Source organism: Anticarsia gemmatalis, chromosome 22, assembly GCF_050436995.1.
Source record: "Anticarsia gemmatalis isolate Benzon Research Colony breed Stoneville strain chromosome 22, ilAntGemm2 primary, whole genome shotgun sequence".
Classification (NCBI taxonomy): domain Eukaryota; kingdom Metazoa; phylum Arthropoda; class Insecta; order Lepidoptera; family Erebidae; genus Anticarsia; species Anticarsia gemmatalis.
The window spans coordinates 4,284,938-4,306,134 of record NC_134766.1 but is presented as its reverse complement, the minus strand read 5'-3'; the positions used below and the strand labels follow the sequence as shown (position 1 = coordinate 4,306,134).

At 37.4% G+C, this 21,197-nt stretch overlaps 2 protein-coding genes across 2 annotated transcripts; one reads left to right on the top strand and one right to left on the bottom strand.

The window, feature by feature from the left end:
* Positions 1-10,077: 10,077 nt before the first annotated feature.
* On the bottom strand, positions 10,078-19,034 carry dgt5 (dim gamma-tubulin 5). The gene is made up of 13 exons (XM_076129580.1): positions 18,827-19,034; positions 18,380-18,518; positions 17,804-17,948; positions 16,955-17,118; positions 14,522-14,639; positions 14,071-14,197; positions 13,561-13,690; positions 12,953-13,144; positions 12,438-12,579; positions 11,894-12,031; positions 11,672-11,759; positions 10,766-10,980; positions 10,078-10,359 (listed from the first exon to the last, which is right to left on the bottom strand). The coding sequence occupies exons 1-13, from the start codon at positions 18,934-18,936 to the stop codon at positions 10,127-10,129; spliced, it is 1,941 nt and encodes a 646-aa protein (XP_075985695.1). The 5' UTR covers positions 18,937-19,034; the 3' UTR covers positions 10,078-10,126.
* A 268-nt stretch (positions 19,035-19,302) lies between these two features.
* On the top strand, positions 19,303-21,128 carry Dysb (dystrobrevin binding protein dysbindin). The gene is made up of 3 exons (XM_076129403.1): positions 19,303-19,888; positions 20,050-20,214; positions 20,911-21,128. The coding sequence occupies exons 1-3, from the start codon at positions 19,384-19,386 to the stop codon at positions 20,994-20,996; spliced, it is 756 nt and encodes a 251-aa protein (XP_075985518.1). The 5' UTR covers positions 19,303-19,383; the 3' UTR covers positions 20,997-21,128.
* Positions 21,129-21,197: the final 69 nt, after the last annotated feature.

Below are 21,197 nucleotides of genomic sequence, written 5' to 3'. Positions count from 1 at the left end.
TGTGTAATTGATTAACAATTTCATGATTTATTAGGTATTATACATTTATGCAAGTAGGTATTCTTAAATATTCAAAGAGTAAATTAATAACTATACCTATAGGTATACCTATATTAATAACTATACTTACAATTTTTAACTATTTTATGTCTGTGTGCGATACGGAAAAGAAAAGAATAGTCATAATCCGCCGAGTTCCTCGATCCGTGTTATTCTGTCTGGTCTTAACCGGTTTGTGAGCAGGCTAGACCACATGCTCTTTCTCTCTCTACCCTAGCAATACAAGTAACGATTTCAGTAGGAAGTAGGTACCTATTATCGTTGTGATATTTTAGTACGATCGTTATGGGATCTATGAATCATGGGAGTTGGTGCCGTATTCTAATAAATTAATGTTAATTTACGAAGTAATTTTTTGTATTGGCTCGTGTAGTAAATAAGCAGATAGGCAATGTTAATACTTTAGTATACCTTTTTTTTTATTCACAGTTGATTATTTACGCATCAGGTAAGCTACCTAACCTTGAGTCTATTTTTATTTGCGTGATGCGCAATAACGAATTTATCAAAGCGGATCTACGCTTTAAAGAAAAGCCAAAGCACAAATTCGTGTTTGCACTCGGCTCATTCTCGCCTCGTGTTCGCCTCGTGTTCGCCTCGTGCTCGCCTCGTGCTCGCCTCGTTTCCGCCTCGTGCTCGCCTCGTGCTCGCCTCGTGCTCGCCTCGTGCTCGCCTCGTGCTCGCCTCGTCCTCGCCTCGTGCTCGCCTCGTGCTCGCCTCGTGCTCGCCTCGTGCTCGACTCGTGCTCGCCTCGTGCTCGCCTCGTTTCCGCCTCGTGCTCGCCTCGTGCTCGCCTCGTGCTCGACTCGTGCTCGCCTCGTGCTCGCCTCGTTTCCGCCTCGTGCTCGCCTCGTGCTCGCCTCGTGTTCGCCTCGTGCTCGCCTCGTGCTCGCCTCGTGCTCGCCTCGTGCTCGCCTCGTGTTCGCCTCGTGCTCGCCTCGTGCTCGCCTCGTGCTCGCCTCGTGCTCGCCTCGTGCTCGACTCCTCTAGACTAGATCCAATATGTTTTCTTTCCACGTTTAAATAAAGGGACATCGAATAATACTGATTATTATTCGATATCCCTTTATAAAATCATACAACGCATTTCACATGTATCCAAACTTATAAACAGACAAATCTATAAACAGACCCATTACAAAGTTATGTGCCATATAAAAAAGTTAAAACCTTCTATTACCTGCCTTTCGTATAAAAGCCCGCGTTATAGGTACGTAGGTACCCATATTTATATTAAAAGGTTCACGGGGCCCGGGGGAGCGGGTGGCTTTACTGAGAGGACCCCCCGATACCACTAAACCCCACCGCCCCCTGCCGGCGGAAAGGCCCGGACTCTACAACCCTACACCACCCCATACTACATTACTCACGAGTTTATTTCTACTCGTATTTTTGTTCCAAGTCGGGTGAAATGTGAGGACAATGTTGTTCCGAGTTTTGTACGTCGCTCTCTTTTTTATTCTTTTTATCATTCATTCTCTTTTTTTTGTGCGTAGTTCGCTGAATATATACTACCTATCATTTGCTAGGTATTATACAAAAGTGGTTTGAATACTTTTATTTCTTTTCCTGCGCTTATGCGGGCGTGTTTTCAGCGCGTATAAAGTCGTACGAAAATCGATTGGATTCGGATTCGCTCGTCTTCCGTCACATTTAAGTCGTACGAGCGAGTTGGTCCGTCAGTCCGACTCCTGCGCAAACTGTACCTATAGGTATAAGTGATAATAATTATCATTGTGTACAAGTTTGTTTAGTTTATGAACGCTGTTCATCCGGTCCGTTAACCCGTGACGAAAAGTGGCCTCATTTTGGTTAGAAAAATACAACATTATTAGGTGTCGGCATGGAATAATCTAATAAGTAACTTTTACAATAATCTTATGTGTTAAACCTTTGCAGCTCGAATTTAACTTTTTTATATCATTACTAGCGGACCCGACAGACGTTGTACTGTCTACACGTCTTAAATTTGAAAATTTTAAACTTTTTTTAACAATCTAAACCATTCTCAGATCCCCTTGAACATACACAAAAAAATTCATCAAAATCGTTCTAGTCGTTTAAGAGATGTTCAGTGACATACACACTTACAGAAGAATTATATACATAAAGATTAGCAATTCGCGCATATAAAAAACGTCTCTACGACACAGTACCATTAAACTTTACAGTACCTCTCTACATTACATTGTACAAGACAAGTCTACATTGTAAAGTGTACAATCTACAACGTTGCGACTCGGGGCGTTATCGTAGTTGCGATGCGATGCGAGGCGAGAGCCACAAGCCACAACCGCACGAGCTGGCAACGTGGCACACGGCGTACGACCGGTATCGACCCCACTGGCTCAGAGCTAGATATTGCGTGGATATTACTTAGATAATATATTATTCTTAAACAAAAAGTCAGGATTTTGTTCAAGGTTATTTTTTTTTTGTTTTTTTTTTAGTCAGGCCGTTGGTTTTTTATATCTATTTTGCGTTCCTTATGTATGAATTGAATTATCTCTGAAGTTATTCTAGGTAGGTATGTCATGAGAAACTGAAAATCATTTTAACACGCGTGAGACGTTATGGAGCATTCAGAAATTAATTCAGAACGAATCTATACTTCTATACTAATACTATACTAATATCATAAAGCTGAAGAGTTAGTTTGTTTGATTGTTTGTTTGTTTGTTTGAAAGCGGTAATCTCAGGAACTACTGGTCCGATTTGAAAAATTCTTTCAGTGTTAGATAGCCCATTTATCGAGGAAGGCTATAGGCTATACAAAAACGGGGAAAATTTTGATCCATTCTCTCTTATGTGACGCAAGCGAAGTTGCGCGGGTCAGCTAGTTTTATTATAAAGCTGAGTGCTAGTGATTTATTTCAATAATAGGTATTCTTAGGTTTTACTAAGAAGTTTCAATTACACGTAAAATGAAAGGCAGAAGACATCATTTAACGTAATGATTACGAGCAAAGTTGAAGCTAAGTCTTGTCACTCGCCGGACTAGGTTGGCATATTGCCAGAAATTACGGGCATAAATATTTGCTATAGTGATTAACATAGTGCCTGTACATAAATACCAGGGTCTGTCACCGTCTAGCGTCTGAGTAATACGTCATGACATTAATATACTTCTAAATACAAATTCTTAGAAGTTTTTATTCAAAGTAAGTAGTTAGGTATAATTTTAAGTAAATCTACTCGACACTAATATTTATTACTTTTTCGCTGTGTAAAACAGCGACTAAGTAAATAAACCTTACCTATATTAAAAGGCAATAACTACGTTACGTACGGTACGTTGCGCTCGTACGGTACCACCAGCGTATTACGGGTTTGTACGCCCGGCTAAGCGCGTACGGCGTACTCTACGGGTGTGTACGTGTGAGCGGGTACGAGTGTACGCGAGTTTGTATCTTTCGTACGCGCTCACCTATCAATTTGTGATCGTCGTTATTCGATACAGATAACCTTTAAACGAATTGACCTACATTTAAACGTACTTACATAAGCAAGCATATAGTCCGCTCAAAGAATACTCCAAAAGCGGGTGTAGAGTGCGTGAAAGGGATCCTAAGCAATTTCTTCAGAAATTGGTTCAGGATGCTTAGAGCATAAACATACTAAAAATCTCCGCCTCTAGGGGGGGGGGGGCGCCGGGGTGGGGGAAGGTGGTTAAAGTTCCCATTTTTTAGTTCTTCACTAATATCTTTAAAACGGTTCGTCGTAGAGAAAAAGTGTCTCTTCTACATAATGAAAGATGATAAAATTGTCTACAATTTTTATTATACACACTTTATCGAAATTCTCATCAGTTTTCGAGCATCACGCTCCGAAATAGTTAAAATGAATGTTTTTCAGATCAAGAGTGAGTCTCATAAATCCGAAACTTCGGAACTAAATGACCTACAGACTTGGAATTTTGGATTTTAATTATGTGGTTATCGTTTACTAGATAATTAAATTTTCAGCGTTCTGGTCTTATCCAGTAGTTCTCAAATATGGGCCTGAAAATGCGGCAAAATGTCCTCTATTTGTGAACCACTGGATAAGACCAGAACGTAACACGCTACCGTCATTACGAGCGGAGTAGCAACGAAAAATGTTACAAAAACGGGGAAAATTATGACATATTCTCTCTAATGTGACGAAGTTACGCGGGTCAGCTAGTATGGAATAAGCAGCTTTTGCCAACACCTCTGGTTCCATGGATGTTCTTTTTTAGTAAATCTTGCCGAGTTATTTAACTATGTATACTCATATTGTATTGCCACAGTAACATAGTTTCGGCCTAAATACCTATTTAAATATTGGCTTTAATATGAATCAGCAAATTCTTTACTTCAAAAGCAGTTTGTTTTAGTCAGCTGTTCGCTAGAAGTCGGTAACACACATATTTACATAATATATAGATATAACACAACCCAAATACCGCATTTCAAGGTCATTTGAAGTGCAAGTAAGCATAAACTAATGATGATGAAAAATATTTTAGAGAAGCATGGTCACTTATTGTATTACTAGTTGACCCGCGCAACTTCACTTGCGTCCAATAAGAGAGAATAGGTGAAATTTTTCCCCGTTTTTGTTACATTTTTTACTGGTACTCTGCTCCTATTGGTTGTAGCGTGATGATATATAGCCTATAACCTTCCTCGATAAATGGGCTATCTAATACTGAAAGATTTTTTCAAACCGGACCGGAATTTCCTGAGATTAGCGCGTTCAAACAAACAAACAAGAATAAGTATAGACTAGCTGACCCGCGCAATTTCACTTGCGTCACATAAGAGAGAATGGGTCAAAATTTTACACGTTTTTGTAACATTTCTTATTGCCGCTCTGCTCCTCCTGGTCGTAGCGTGATGATATATCTCTCTTCCTCGATAAATGGACTACCTAACACTGAAAAAAAAGATTTTTTCAAATCGGACCAGTAGTTTCTGAGATTAGCGCGTTCAAACAAATAAACAAACTCTTCAGCTTCATAATATTAGTATAGATTAGTATATAATAAAAGGGCGCTAACGCTAACTGTAAACGCGTACAGGGCAATGCAGGTACAAATGGACTCATTGTAACTACACACAGTAACTACTAACTACATTAAACTAACTCACTGTAACTGTAAGCCATTTACTGTAACAACACAACGTACCTACAAGCAGGTACAGTGACATTGTAACTATGCTTACCTACTATCTACAGGACTTTTGGTAACTGCAGTATTACTGCAATTAGGTACAGGATATCTACATATTTTGTACCTAAAAATAAAGGTTCTCTGGCCAAATTAAATTAATCATTTTATATATTGACCGTTGAAGCATATAGACGTGCTCTTATGCATTATTTAATATAGTTTATAATATATTGACCTCCTTTAGAATTTAATTGTGTAGTGCGTTGACAATGCAAGCTTGCAAATTCCATCGTTAGTAATGAGTTTATAAGTTACGGGTACGTGTATAATAGATAGAAATAATAAAATGGAGAACAGCCCCTGCACCCCGAGTAGGTCGCCTCAACACTCCACTTCCGTGTCTCTTGAAGTGGTGTCTACAGCAGAGTTGCAGAGATGGATGACGACCATTGAGACATATTTGAATGAAGTGTGCTCCATATCCACCGAGGGTAAACTAAACTCGGATCAAAAGCTAAAAATCTCAAACTTATGTCGCAAAGTTGGGAAAGGAACGTCTGAAATGGCGGTTCTGTATCAGTCGCTGAAGCAGCAAGCCCTGGACTTATCAAGTAAAAATGAAGCTCTGAAAGAAAAGTGCGACCTGACAGAACATATTATTGCACTCAAGCAGACGGTCCAGGAGTCATCGACCGTTGGAAATGTTTCGTTTGCCGATATGGTCAAAAAGGGAGCTAATAGTTTTGTTCGACCCGCTAACCTCAGCTCTGTCGCCGTATACCCGAAGGATAAACAGAAATCTAGCGACGAGACGAAAAACCTTGTACAAAAAATAATTTGTCCGGAACAAATGAAGTTGAAGGTGCGCGGACTGCAGAAAACGAAAAACGGAGGCGTTATAATTAGCACGGAGACAAAAAATGATGCCGAAAAGTTGAAACAAGCCGTACAACAATCTACGTTTGGACTCACAGCCGATGAACCCCAAAAGCGCAAACCTCGGATTGTGATCGTTGGGGTTCCCTCCGCAATGCCCGAAAAAGAGGTTTTTGCCTGCATATTCGAACAAAACATAGCCGAGAAAATTCCATCTTTGACACTAGAAACCTTTTTGACCACATGCAAGTTAAGCCACAAATCCGGCAGGAAAGATGCCCCGAACTGTAATTATATAATTGAAGTCCCTGCTAATATTCGCAAGGCTCTCATCACTCAGACTCGTATATTCATAAACTGGACCTCTTGTCCTGTTAGGGACTTCACACTTGTAACTAGATGCTACAAGTGCCAGCAGTACGGGCATGCGGCAAAATCTTGCCGTGAAAGTCACACCATTTGTGGACACTGTGCGGCTACGGGACATAAAATAGACGCTTGTATATTGAAGCATACCATGGAGCCTAAATGCGCTACTTGCACACGTTACAATAAGCCCAATAAACACCAAACAGGAATAGCAGAGTGTCCCGCTAGAAAAGCTGCTGAACAGAGATACATCAACTCTGTTGATTATGAGGGTGCATAGGCGTTTAATTAAGTTATTTTTCGTAATAATTATGTGTGTGAACTTTGTACTTCATTATTATATTTCTTCATTTTTCACCAATGTAAACATTCCATCAAACACTACTGACCCACTCACACTCGATTCCTTAGTTAGCAAATTTCTGAACTGCGTCATTAAATGCTTGACCTAGATTTTTATTTTTGTTTCAATATACATGTTTCGTTACTTAAGTTACATATTAGCATATTTTGTCATTTTTATATAATGATAGTGTATAGGTCCATTATAATCTTTATATTAACATAGTACTGCAATAATTGTGTTATCAAAGACTCTGACGGCCTTGTTCTCTGTCTCACCGTAACACAGGTACAAACCTAGCACGGGAGCTGGGGAATAATGTCTTGTTGGTCTGGAGTATGATACAGTTTTGTAGTGCTATCTAAACTTTACTTTGCCAGAAATTTTAACTATTATTATTTAATATCTAAATATTGTATAAGTAAATTTTTGTTTTTTATCAATAACGCTCGCCGTATCTAAGAGCCTGTGATACAGGATTTATTTATCCTAATACAGGCTCCCTATGTTTTTATTATGTACCTACCTAATATTCTAACTATACGACTTATATTAAACTTTATGTATTAATTTATTTGAATAAATTGAACTTAAAATTGAACTGAACTTAATCAACTAATCTATATATCTGATTGGCCTTTTTTCCAAACTATGTTGGAGTCGGCTTCCAATCTCTAAAATCAAATTAAATCAACTAATCTAATTTAACTAAACAAAAACTGGGTTAAGTATTATTGCATACTGGTATACGGACTGAATTATTTATTTGCTTTTAATTAATATGTACAGGTACAGGAGAAAAGCATTAGAAAACTTGCAGGTACCTATTGTACTCGCGGCACAAGATACCTGTCAACTCAAAGGTAAACATTAACAAAGACGGCCAGGTGCAGAAACCTGTTAATTATATTCTGAGCAGGTAGGGATCTGGTTGCGGTTGCGGTCACAATAACAAACACTCGGTAAGGCGCATTGTCTGCCCTTGACACGTTCACCTATCCCGCTTGCAGTTGAAAGCCTTCCGTGCAGTGTAGATAGGTTACGACGAAGATTTTTAAGGGGTCCCGTAACCAAATGGTATAAGCAGAACAGGTATTACTTTTTCTTTTTTTAAAGACAACACCCGAACTAAGAATTGCTCTTGTGTAGCGGGGACTACCAACATCCAAACAACAGGCACAAAGTACAACCAGACTCGAAACAACTATTTGTCGATTGCACAAATACTTGCTCCGTGTGGGTATCGAACCCATGACCTCTCGACGCACTGACTGGTAGTGGGCGTTACCATCTTAGCCACTGCCATCTTTTGCCCGTGTGAATTTTCACTAATGATGTATTTTTGTTGCTACTGTACAAAAAACACATACCTAATTACTTTTGTACAAGAAACGTGCTTTTTGTCGTGTTTTAATGAAACAGAATCTTTCGTGCGCATCATTTATAATTGTTACATGTTAATGACACAAATAGTTGTCTTGTTCCGTGTGGGCATTAAACCTACGAGCTTCCGCGTTGCAGTGCAGACCGAGGTACAGTAAATGCACCACAGGGTGAGGTCTTCGTTTATTTTAGAACATCTCCCGCGTACCTACGAAGTATAGTTTGCATCGCGGGTGGCTTCATATCATACTGCGTTAGTCTACCGAAGGATTGTCCCAACTAGTATTGAAACCGGAATATAAATATCGTCTAAAATGATTAAACAATATTTCTAAGGCGTGATCCTGGACTATAAATTGAACAGTGAACCTATCTTACGTCTTATATTATGTAAGTATTTGGGTAACCGCATAATGATATCTAAGATTAATTATAATACTTACTGGTATCCAGGGGCGTAGCTTTACCGCCGTATCTGCCGTATCAATTATACGGGGCCCCCGGGCCACGGGGGCCCCCAAAGTGTGTAAGGAAAATGAAATAATAATAATTATTATATTTTTTATTATTATTTCATATAATTTTCTTTTGTGAAAAATCTTTACCCCCAAACAATGTAAGGGCCCCCAATCAATTTTTTATACGGGTTCCCGTCAATGCACGCTACGCCACTGCTGGTATCGAAACTAACAGACCCGTGTTTCAGAGGCCACGTAAAAAGTCGGTGCCGGTTGTTATCATTTAAGGTAACAGTCGTTAAGCCATGTCAAAGGTCTTTCGGGCAATTTAAACAACTTTGAAACTAGGTTGACCACTAACCATAGGTACGCTATATTATTATAAAGTTCCACAGCCGACTACTGATAGTGTTATTTCGGGTTTACATAGAAAAAAGTTTGTACCCTAGGTTTAAGTCCCTAGTCGAGTCAATACCCTGCGGCTCCAGTCAGGTTAGGGTTGTTAATTGAGGGTGCCCTTTTCTGTGGTCATGGTTTCGACGGATTGAGAGTACGAAAAGTGATGCTTTTTGTGCTTAGACTTCACATATTTAAGTATTTTGTGATCTTTTTCAATTTCGAAGATCTTTGACAGACGTTAACAGTAGTCAGAAGCTTGAAAGTCTTACCGAAGGGTATCGTGTTATAACCCAGGTAACTGTTGTGGAGGTCATATAGGCAGTCGCTCCATGTAACACTCTGGTATTCAGGTGCATCCGGTGAGACAGGGAGCCGACTCCAACATAGTTTGGAAGAAAGGCAAAGCCACGACGATGTTATACATGGACTCTGTCTATAGAACAATATGATCTGCTTGAAAGGTTTGAGGCACTTTTTTGTAGAAATATTTACTTAATATCTTTAGGTATTTACTCATATGCAGAAACTTATTTTGCGCTTGTTTTTATTATTAATGATCGACTTTTTGAAACCACAATAAGTAGGTACGCCTGTGGTCAATGAACGGGAATAACATTCGTTGCGTGGTGAAGCTGAGTTTTCACTTCTTCGAATTAAATCACTTCATTATTGAATAGTTCAAGCATCATCATTTTTGTGCTATGTACTAATCTAATATAGACTGGAAAGTTGGGTGGATGTTTGTTATTCACGACAAAATTACTAAAGAGATTTAGAATCAATTTGGTACATAGATAGATAAATTGGATTAACATATAGGATACCTTTTACACCGGAAAACATTTTCGCGTGGATAAAGTTGCAGGCTAGTTTACAATAGTCTCGAAAAGAAAGATAAATATGTGGGGCTTTCGCGAGTTTTTGTTTTAAAATTTTATTAACTGTCATGTTTATTTAATTCAAGTAAATACTTTTATTGGATTCTGTGCTTCTTTCTATACCAACAGCCATAATATTTAACTAGCGAATCGCGGGATAATTAAACGCTAATGGACTTCATTATAATATTTATTGAATACATATAATAAATACAAGAAAACTTCAAAGCGTCAAGTTTTCAACATAATAAGATTCATAATCCTTATAACTCCTGCCGTCGATGGTCCTGCTCGGAGCTATGTATTTCCTCATGGAGTTATCAGACCATAGTTTGAGGTTCTCCTGTCCCATGTCAAGGGTCTTGATAGTCTTCTGAAGACTCTGCAAGTTCTCATTCAGTCTCTTCTTTATCTTGTCTATGGTGTTCTGTTCTTCTTCTGCGTGTGAAGTTATGTCTGTAAAATGTTAACAATTATATAAAAATATCTACAATAGGTGCCAAATAAATAATGAAATCTAAGGTGATTAATATTTTTTATGTGATTTTATTAAAACCTAACTTCTGCTATAAGAAAAAGTCTTGCAAAACTTACGCAACAACAGAAATATGAATATTTTCGAATATAAAATTTTAAAAATTAGTTACCTAACACAAATTTATTTCGTAAAACCCACCCAAACTATTTCATCCTTCTCGGATAAGTGTCGGTAGATACGGCATTATAATCATTAACTTTCGTATGACCACGATGGAAAGAGATGGAAAGAAAACTTTGATTGTGGGGAAGCCTTGCTTAGCAGTGGGACACAACAGAAGGTTAAAAAATTACAGGCTTATAGCATATGAAAAGCCATACTAACCTATAACCAGATCATTTCTTTGCCGTCCTTCCAGCTCCTTCAGTAGTTCAGTCAGTTGTTCCCTGGTTTCTACAACATTGACCAGTCGCAGTAAGTTAGCGGACAGACTGTCGGCCGGACATACGATAGGACATGACAACTCGTGGTCTTGCAGTCTCGTGTGGAGCCGCTCTATCGAAGATTGTAAGGTTTCAAATATCCAGATTTTTTCACCACTGAAATAAATGTGTTTTATTAATTCTGATGGTTCTGTTCTGAATTTGTGTGCGTGTGTCGAGTGGTGTTCTCTGGTCTCTGTCTACCCGTGATTTTATGTATGTATGTATGTTGTTCTGTGTAACTTTTTTAAAGGTTTTAAAACCAATGAATAAGACACTTGTTGTATTCAAAATATTTATATAAGTATAGGTACATAATATCACGCCTGTTATGCCTAAAGGCGTAAGCAGGGGTGTATTATACACCTGCGTTACACTATAAAAATGTTCATATATGAGTGTATGTTCCAAATAACTGATTTTAGTCAGTTTTATATGAAAAGGACCACTTTTAAAGAAAATTTAAATCTATACTAATATAATAAAGCTGAAGAGTTTGTTTGTTTGTTTGAACGCGCTAATCTCAGGAACTACTGGTCCGATTTGAAAAATTCTTTGAGTGTTAGATAGCCCATTTATTGAGGAAGGCTATAGGCTATATAACATTACGCTACGGTCATTAGGAGCGAAGTAGCAACGAAAAATGTTACAAAAGCGGGGAAAATTTTGACCCATTCTCTTAGGTGACGCAAGCGAAGTTGCGCGGGTCAGCTAATGTTTTTATAAAGCAGTCTACCGTGCATTCAGTTCATAATTAGTGAATGAATAAAATAATAAATAGAAATAATGTAGAAAATGTAAAGCTTACCTCTCTAGCACCAGTTTTCTGTTCTTCTCTAAGCTGAATTTCTTCAGGTATACTTTTAATTCATCTATGAATTTCGGATTACTTAAATCTGAAAAAACAATACATGATATATGCACTTCAATCAGCATGGCACCATATTAAGCTATACAGAGAGTGATTTTCTGATCGAGAATATTTTTGGTAGTAGTGTGAGGGAACTAATGAATACTAATTAATACAGACCCATGCCATCATTATAAGAACAGTTATCTGAGGTGTCAAGATCCAAGCTCAACTCCATTTTGTTTCTGCGTTTCTCTCGCTTCTCTTCGTAAAATCGTCGGAGGGTCGATATTGATTCTTGTGGCATTGATAATTGACCTGGAACATAAGAATTGAAATATATTTTACGCTTTTAAAAGGTAAGGTTTTTTGAAAAAGGTTAGGTGTGTAGTACTCTTGACCGGCGGTCCTACATAACGAGATGAATGGATGTGAATGAGGCAAGAGAAGTTTGTAAAGATCGTACTAAGTAGAATCATCTGATTTCTGTCTACCCCTACGGGAAGGGAGCGTGATTTTGTGATATCATTATGAATGCCTGTTTCAAAGCTTAAGAAATGTTACTAAAACATCATGTGATTAACTTCTTACAGCTAATTTGGATGTAGCAAAACGAGCGTAATGTAATTTGTAGTATAATCAATCTTATTCTCATACAAATAAGACTTTCTTTTATAAATATTATGCTCTATATATTGTAGTTGTTCAACAATAATGTACTGACCTCCAAATCTATCTGTATCGGAGTATCCTTCTGTATGGAAGCTGTTGAACACAGTGATGAGACACTCTCGCACGTTCTGGATCTTTCTCTCGGTTAGAGCCAGAGATGTGATCACTCTTCTCAGTTCATCTCGTTTGCTCTCCTGAAAATGCAGTTGTTTAGAGTTTTCGAAAAATAATGGAATCAACTATACTGGTGACTTACCAGTATAGTTGATTCCATTATTTTGATATTGCAACGAAGAACAACATCACATTTACGTAAATTATTAAGCAAAAGTTAACATTTAGTAACTTTTCCTTTGGGCCAGTTTTGACTGCAGCTGGGCCAGCTTTGCCAGCTTTATGTTACCTTGACTCCAAGTTTTACCTACTCTACTTTCGCTAAGAAATTGGACTTCGAAATATGGCATTTAAATCGGCAAGTTTCAACTATCGTGACAGCAAATGTATAAAAAGACCTCTCAAAATTCCATCTGATAGCTACCTGATACTTATCCGATAAATTACACTTACAATAGCTTTATCAATAACATTGATCTGTTTCCCGCTGTTAGTGTTGGTGTTCCCGTCGGCGCTCGTGGCGAAGGCGCCATGTTGTCCCGTGACGTCATCCAGCAGCGCCCGCAGCGAGTGCAGCCGCGCGTCAGCACGAGCGTGCTCGCTGCGGACCACGAGCAGCTCACAGGACTCGCCTGATAGATAGTCCTGGAAGTAACAATATAGTGGTTGTATTTTCATGCAGTGTAAAAAAAGCACTAACATGCATAGCGATGTTATGTATCTTTCATGTTTTATATTTAAAATAATTTCTAATGATTAAAATGACAACTTCAACATGGTTTATAACCATAACTTTTACACTTTAATATACAGTAGCATACGAAAATTAACGCAAACATGCATTTCACGCACTAAACGAAACTTCAGGTATTCCAAGGTTAATATGAAAAGCAATATTGTAGTTGCTGCTATAGACACTAGTCTTGTCCCAAATCCGATTAAGTCCGTATATATAAAGTACTTATTACACAATGCGATCAAAAATAATAATATCTGTTACCAAAAGCCTAGAATATCGTAGAAATAAACTATAAAACAGTATAATATAATAAGAATATTACATTAAGTTGTGTGAGTGCGTTGGCAAGCTTGGCTCTCGTATGTTCGATGTGAGCTCTGTTCTTGAGCGCGTCGAGGGCCAGCGAGCAGTGAAGCGACGCTGTGTTAGACAACACCCACTGTGGAGACACCCTGGAAACAGAATAAATGCACATTTGATAGTTTTGATAGAAAATTGAGACTTAATTGGTCAAATGAAAGTCAGTTTATAAAAAGTAATTATAATCGAAGTACTATACGTGATGTTGGATTCGCAGCCTTTAGGTCATAGTTTTTTTAGTGACTGCTTATTTTATCGGTTTCCTAAGCAATATTATAAAAGTCTGAATTAAAATGTTTGACATAGCCATATTATTTGGGTTTTGCTGGTTACAATCCTGGGTAGCATCTTAAACTTCACAATACGTCTACTAAATTTCAATAATGAGCTATTTCTTGTCAATAATGAGTTTATTGTTAATAATAATTATAACTCTGCGAAGTGAAGCTTCGAGTCAAAATTTTATTTTAACCTGTTTGTGTCAGTAGTCTTCTCTGGTACATTAGTGATGTTAAGAGCTGCAGTGAGCGCGGCGCGACGCTCACACAGCTGCGGCCATAACGCTTCTCCACTGCACTTCACTAGCGATAGATACTCCTCTGAAAGAAAAGATGAAGATATTTAAGTAGATAAGTCCTTAAGTAATTCAAACGTTTCGAAACTTTTGCTTTGTGAGACTTAAATATACTACTCTCACATTATCTCGCTTGCTATTTTCTCTTCTGCTCCTTCTCTTAGCTAGCTATTAAGACACTTTCGACCATTAAATCGAAAGTTCGTAATTACAAACGCCTTGAGGTCACTTGAAATGGAATTGACGCAGAAGAACATAAGTGGATCATTCATCAATTATGAGCAAGTAAATGGTTGTTAAATCCCAGGTACAAACAGTAATACAGCAGTAGTACAATAGCAGTAATTACCTGAATCATTAAAATCTCCGTTATTGGATGTGATGCTCACTTGTGAGTTTGTAGACATGGAAGACGAAAGCCCGCGACTATTTTGTCGCCGGAGCGTTGTGCATTTATCCAGCTTGCCCTTGAAAAGATAATATTTATTGATTGTGCTATTAATCTGTACTTGTTGTCCATATGCAACTCAATAGGTGAGCCAAAGTAGATGTATAATAAATACCCGAAGGATGACGACGCCGAGAAAATGCTGGTTGGCAAGTCAAAGGCAAAGGCAAAGGTAGTGGAGTTTGGGGGAGAACTTTGGCCAACAAAAAGCCGGTTATTATATCTCTAATTAATATTATATCTGTACGGTAAGATAGATGGATTAGGAAAAAATAAATAATTAGAGAAAAACGTTTGAGAGGTTTATATTAGGTTGGGGACATTGACTTCAAGAATCACAAATGAGTACACGGTACAATAGCAGGGGCCGAAACAAGTTCCGAGGTCGAAAATACTGATTTTACTGACCAAAAATTCAAAAATACTGACCAAATACAGACCATTTCTAAACCGTTTTTCAGGTGAATGGTGTGAAATAACAAAAAATACAGTCGAATTGAGAAGTCAAAATCCTTTTTTTAAGACTGTTAAAAAGCTTATTTTCGGTTATTGGTCTCCACCATCCCCGTAGTCAACAAGCATTGCCTTTTTAGTGTGTTAAAAAGCTTTGTTAATAAAGTTTTCAATCAGGTCTTACGAATTTTCAATCAGGTCTTACGAGTTTTCAATCAGGTCTTACGAATTTTCAATCAGGTCTTACGAGTTTTCAATCAGCTCTTACGAGTTTTCAATCAGCTCTTACGAGTTTTCAATCAGGTCTTAAGAATTTTTAATCAGGTCTTACGAATTTTCAATCAGGTCTTACGAAGTTTCGCAAAAGTGCGAAACGGCGCTAAAGAATTTTCACTTCAAAAATATTGATTTCAAAAAATAGTAAATTTTAATTTGCTGTTCTATTGAAGTCATGTGATGCTTTAATACATGTATATGTTACTGTAAAAGCCCGAACTGTGGTAAATCCTAAGATTTTCCAGTATAACCTAAGATTTGCCAACTCTCAATGGTAAAAGTCCGAACAATTCTTTTATTTCGAACTTTTACCTCTATTCACTTGATGATGTCGAGATGTCGCCGGAGCCCCGCTTCGTGGGGTGCTTTCCTACATTGCATTGCATTCCTGCTGGGTGGATTAAAAAAAAAATAACGACAAAGGTTAACTTTCCCACCTCAGCCTTCTAACCTAACTTACCCATGTCGCTTTGCCCAAAACTCCTTCTTTATGACTATGTTACGGTATATAATTATACGGTTACATAGTTATGAAGAAGGAGTTTTGTAATATACAGTATATGTTACAGTTTTTAAACTCCGGCTTGTTCGGACTTTTACCATTGAGAGTTGGTAAATCTTAGGTTTTACCACTGTTCGGGCTTTTACAGTAACATATATATTACGCAGATCATCAACATAATATCGAGCATCCAAAGCAGCCCTCTGATATGATTACTGGGCAAATCGAGAATGTAAGATTGGCCAACAGCAAAGGAAAACCAAAAAAAAACGTGTGTGAGTTTGGAAAAATACTGACAATACTGACCGATTTTCTAAAATACTGACTTTTACTGACCAGGTCCAAAAATACTGACTTTTACTGACTTTACTGACCTGTTTCGGCCCCTGCAATAGGTTTCTTTCAGTGAGCTTGTGAGGTACCCAAATATCGAGCTTTTTTGTGTAGAGAAAAGATTTTATTACAAGTTCATATACAGGGTGTCCCAAAACTCAACGATAATCCGAGACAGGATGAAAGGCCAAGTCATACCGGTTCTAGGAAAAAAAAAAAAAATCCATATCACTTAGTTCTGCAATAATAGACATTTTTCAAAAAAGTTGAAATTCCACACCCTTGGTCGCATTTTCAAGTCCTGTGATCAGTAATGTCACAATTTCGCGGCGTTTTTTTTAATTTTGGGATCTTTATTAAATATGCTATTAATCGTAAAACAAATTAATGCACAAAACATTGTTAATTTACTAAAAAAAGTTAAGTTTTAGTGAGTCATGGTTCACAAAAATATCGTTAGTTAACTTTGACGCTTCATATTGGAAAAAAAATGTACTACACTACCCTTGGCAAGTTATTTCAAAAGTTGGCGCATTTAATCAAGATTACAAAATGGTGCAACACTTGCCACTTTTATTGCTATTAAAAATATTTCAACTTTTTTGAAAAATGTCTATTATTGCAGAACTAAGTGATATGGATTTTTTTTTTTTTTTCCTAGAACCGGTATGACTTGGCCTTTCATCCTGTCTCGGATTATCGTTGAGTTTTGGGACACCCTGTATATATACTATAATGCGAAAAGATTTTTATCGCGACCTAATACTTACTTCAATATCAACACTACTGTCTATACAGCATATGGAGTCAGCAATGGACCTGGTCTCCATCAAGTTGTCCTTCTTGTTGCGCAGTTCGTCCGCCACCTGCTGTAGCAACCACGCGCGGCGTTGCGCGTCTTGCACTCGCACCCGGGATAGATTGCGGTGAGACACTGCAATGTTTCAACTATCTGTACTAATATTATAAAGCTGAAGCGTTTGTTTGTTTGAGCGCGCTAATCTCAGGAACTACTGGTTCGAATTGAAATATTCTTTTTGTGTTGAATATACCATTTATCGAGGAAGGCATAAGGCTATATAACGTCACGCTACAGCCATGAGTAGCAGAGTAACAACGAAAAGTGTTACAAAAACAGGGAAAATATTATGACCCATTCTCTTTTATGTGACGCAAGCGAAGTTTCGTAGGTTAGCTAGTCTGTTATATTTGGTTAGGTTCCCGTGAAAATGCTTCTAGTCATCTGTCTACATTGTACATACTGCTGAAAGTTACAGGCAGCAGCAATGGTACAACAACACACAGAATGACTTTAAAGCATTGATAAAAACATTCAAATACGGTTTTCTGTTATAGTTGTTTGTGTGTACACAATGTTATTTATGCATAGATAACTTATTTATGTTGGTAGGATGAATCTTCATCAGCCAGAAAATATAACATTATACAACTTATGGTCTAACCCCTCTCTCCTAACAGGAGGAGACCCTTGCCCAGCAGTAATGGATTAAATATATTTTTATTATTTTATTACAAAATTCTACTATTTAAAAGCTATCAATGTGTCTGTATTAGCCACAGAACATCACATAAGTAAAGTAATTACAACAACATCTTACATTTACTAGACACTTTGTCCACCAGCTCATCACACTGTTGTCTCGCCTGCAGGACTCTTGCCTCAGTGTCTTGCAGCTTCTCTCTCAGTTCTGTCTGTTGCTTCCATAGTGACAGCTCCTCAGGTACCACTACACTTGAGTCAGGCTGCAATCACATTATAATATTACAAAGTGTTGTCAAACAAGAAACAAAATGATTTTTGTTTGAGTTGGATAAGCAGATGTAGATTTCTGATTATGTATTCAACTTTTAGTAGCCCACTGTTGGATGCTTATGAGAACTGAATAAGGAATTTGCATGGAATCCTAAGGCTTGCTACACAGATATTTGGTTTGTTATTAATCAGCTTAGCCAGGCGGCAAAACCAAATATGTGTAGATGAACTCAATTGGCTCAAGCAGAACAAGTGAGTATCAGTTTTGTTGTTTGATAGATATTACGAAGGTGCAAAACCAATTATGCGTGTAGCAAATCTAACAGAGAGTATCATAACTGCCTGAAACCTCTTGAAAAGGAGGCTATTACCAAGCAGTGGGAGAGCAAGTAATTCAATTGTATATTACTTTTGACTTTACCTTACAAAAAGCATTTCTTTTCTGACATCGCTGTACATCATCATTGAATACTTGCAGTCTCTTGAGTCTGATCGTGTCTTTAGGCTCCACATGCTCCATCAGACTGCGCCACACCATGTAGTATTGCCCTCTACACATTCTGAAAGAAATAACAATAATTTATGGAAGAGATTGATTTATTATAGCAAGCAACTTTGGCATAGATGGAAAATAATGTGTCGCACATCGCATTGTATTATGTTTTAGACGGTATGAATTAAGTTCATGATTGAATTACAATAAAATAAAGATTTAAATAAATGTTACAAAAGATGATTTAAAGTCTGATGTTTTAAACAAAATGACATGACTTTACAATTCTGCTGTTTAATATAGGAGTACGATACATTGAATTGAACGTTAGAATAAGAAATTAACTATTATTTTCTGGAGGTTTAGAATACTCACTCTCCGAGTTTGTCTACTGAAGGCACTTTATTTGATGGACATCCCATTGAAAGAAGCCATTCCGCAAATTTTTGAGGCACTTTATCACTAGTTAGCTTCTCCTCGTTCATTGTGAAAGTATTTAGCGATATTTTGTTTCAGAAAATTAGTAAACAATGCGATATCACGGAATATATCAACAGACAAATTTCAATTCAAAATTGACAGATAAACATCATTGACAGATAGACGATACCAGAGAGAAATAAAGCCAGACATACACGATCAAGCGTAGACACATTTTAATGCGATCAATTTGTAATTACATTTAGATTGAACAAGCTTAAAAGCCTAGAATTATAATAATCGTACAAAAGTAGATATAATTAAACTAGTAAGAAAGCGAATAGCTGGCTTTAGGCTGATGTAGCTTTTTATTTCCTTGCCATTAAATAAAAAGGATGATCCACTCGCGTGTGACAGTGCTGTCATGTGAAATTGAGCAACGACAGTCAATCATATGTCAAAGTAAACAATGTTGACGTATTTAGTTGATATTTATTGAATCTTCTAAAATAATGTTAGGGAATTTAAAAGAGTTTATTTCTGTAGTGCAAGATGGGTTGACGTCAAATAATAACATAAGGCAAACATTACAGGAAGTTCAGAAAGTGAAAAACATATTTAAAGATAAACAGAAAGTAGTACACGAGAGCAAAGTTAATTACGGGGCTGGGGCAGCTTTGTTAGAGAAATACCAAGAACAATGGGCGAAAATACACGAGAACGCTGATGTAAACGCTAAGGCAGCTGATGAAGTAGATAAACTGATACTGGAGTTACATGAATCGGCGAAGGTTCGTTTACAAAGTGCGAATGAATTGGCGCAAAATTTGGCCGTGATTCCTACTTTGACGGCGACTGTGGCGCAGTGTATCGACAGTCTGAAGAATGTAGAAGATCTACTGAAGACTGTTGAGGATGAGTTAGTTGAGTTTGAGGATATTGTGGAGAGGAGTAAGATGGAGAACTGGAAACTGGACCACCACTATCACTTAACTATGTATAAAGAGAAGAAAATGGGTGAGTGCTTACGATTTTTCACATTATTATTAAACCAAGGTTCACCTCCAATACTCATCTAATTGGAAGATTTATTTTTACCTACAAATGAACACCGAGTCACTAAATACATGCTCCATCTTTATAACTATCTAATTTTTAATTTAATTCTTTTCTTCCAGTTGCCTTAGAGGATGTTCGCAACAAGCTAGCGAGAGAGAACACACAGATGAGCTATGAGCGAGAGAGACAGCAGCTAGCAGAGTTGCAGAACAAGAGGGAACAGAGCTCTGTGGCATTCCAGCAGGATGTGGCCAGGTATCTGGCCAGTGGCAGCTTATCTACTAGTAAGTTAATACTATAGTTACCTGCTTGTTTTCAAAACCTTTTTTATGATCTTCCTACTTTCAATTTGTGTAAAAAGTATTTTGTACATTGTACATGCCAACAACTTAACTTATACGCACTGGATAATGGAACTTCATATTGGCATAAAAGGATTTCAATATGTTGTGTTACAGTATAGAATTTGAGATATGCATTCATTACTGCAGTAGTTTTGTAGATGTTCACAAACAAAACAAACATTTTTATAGATGGTATGATTTCAACAAACTATCCTATGTGATGGAGTTTTATACTGGTTCCCTTGTGTTGCTATAAACCATAGGCTCCTATCAGAGGTGAAACCCCTCCTAGTCGATGCTATAACTCTATGTAGAGCAGTACTGGTTCCTTAGACAAATTTATAGTATTACCCTCTTATTCATAAACACACTATTGACACTATAAACCTATTTTAGTTAAAAAGCTACTATAATGTTTTCTCTTTTTCATTTCGCTTAGGAGTGATAGAAACAAAACACTTTATAAGCCTTTCATAACTTCATATATTTTTATGAATAAGAGGGTAAGTCACTATTAATACAACTATTGTGTAAAGGGTTTTTATTTCTTTCTTGTGACAGGGAGTTAGTTTGTAAGCAGTAAGGAACCTGTCCCATAGATTTATACATTGAGTCAATAATAATTTTAATTTTCAGATAAACCATCAACCCCGAAGGTAACTCTAGAACAGATCCAGCTGGACACCGACAGCACAGACCTGGAGAAATTCCTTGATAGTTGATGATTCAGTTCTGTTCTCAATCACTCGGGTAATGGTGTATGTATAGTGATATGTTCAGAGCTTGTATGTTTAAGACTTAATGCATTCTATTTTTATTCCAAAGTTAATATAATATTTGTTGGATATTTTTTATCATGCTGTTTTATTCCTATACACGAATATTTTAAATGCAGAAGTCTGTTTGTTTGTTCAGTAAAAGTG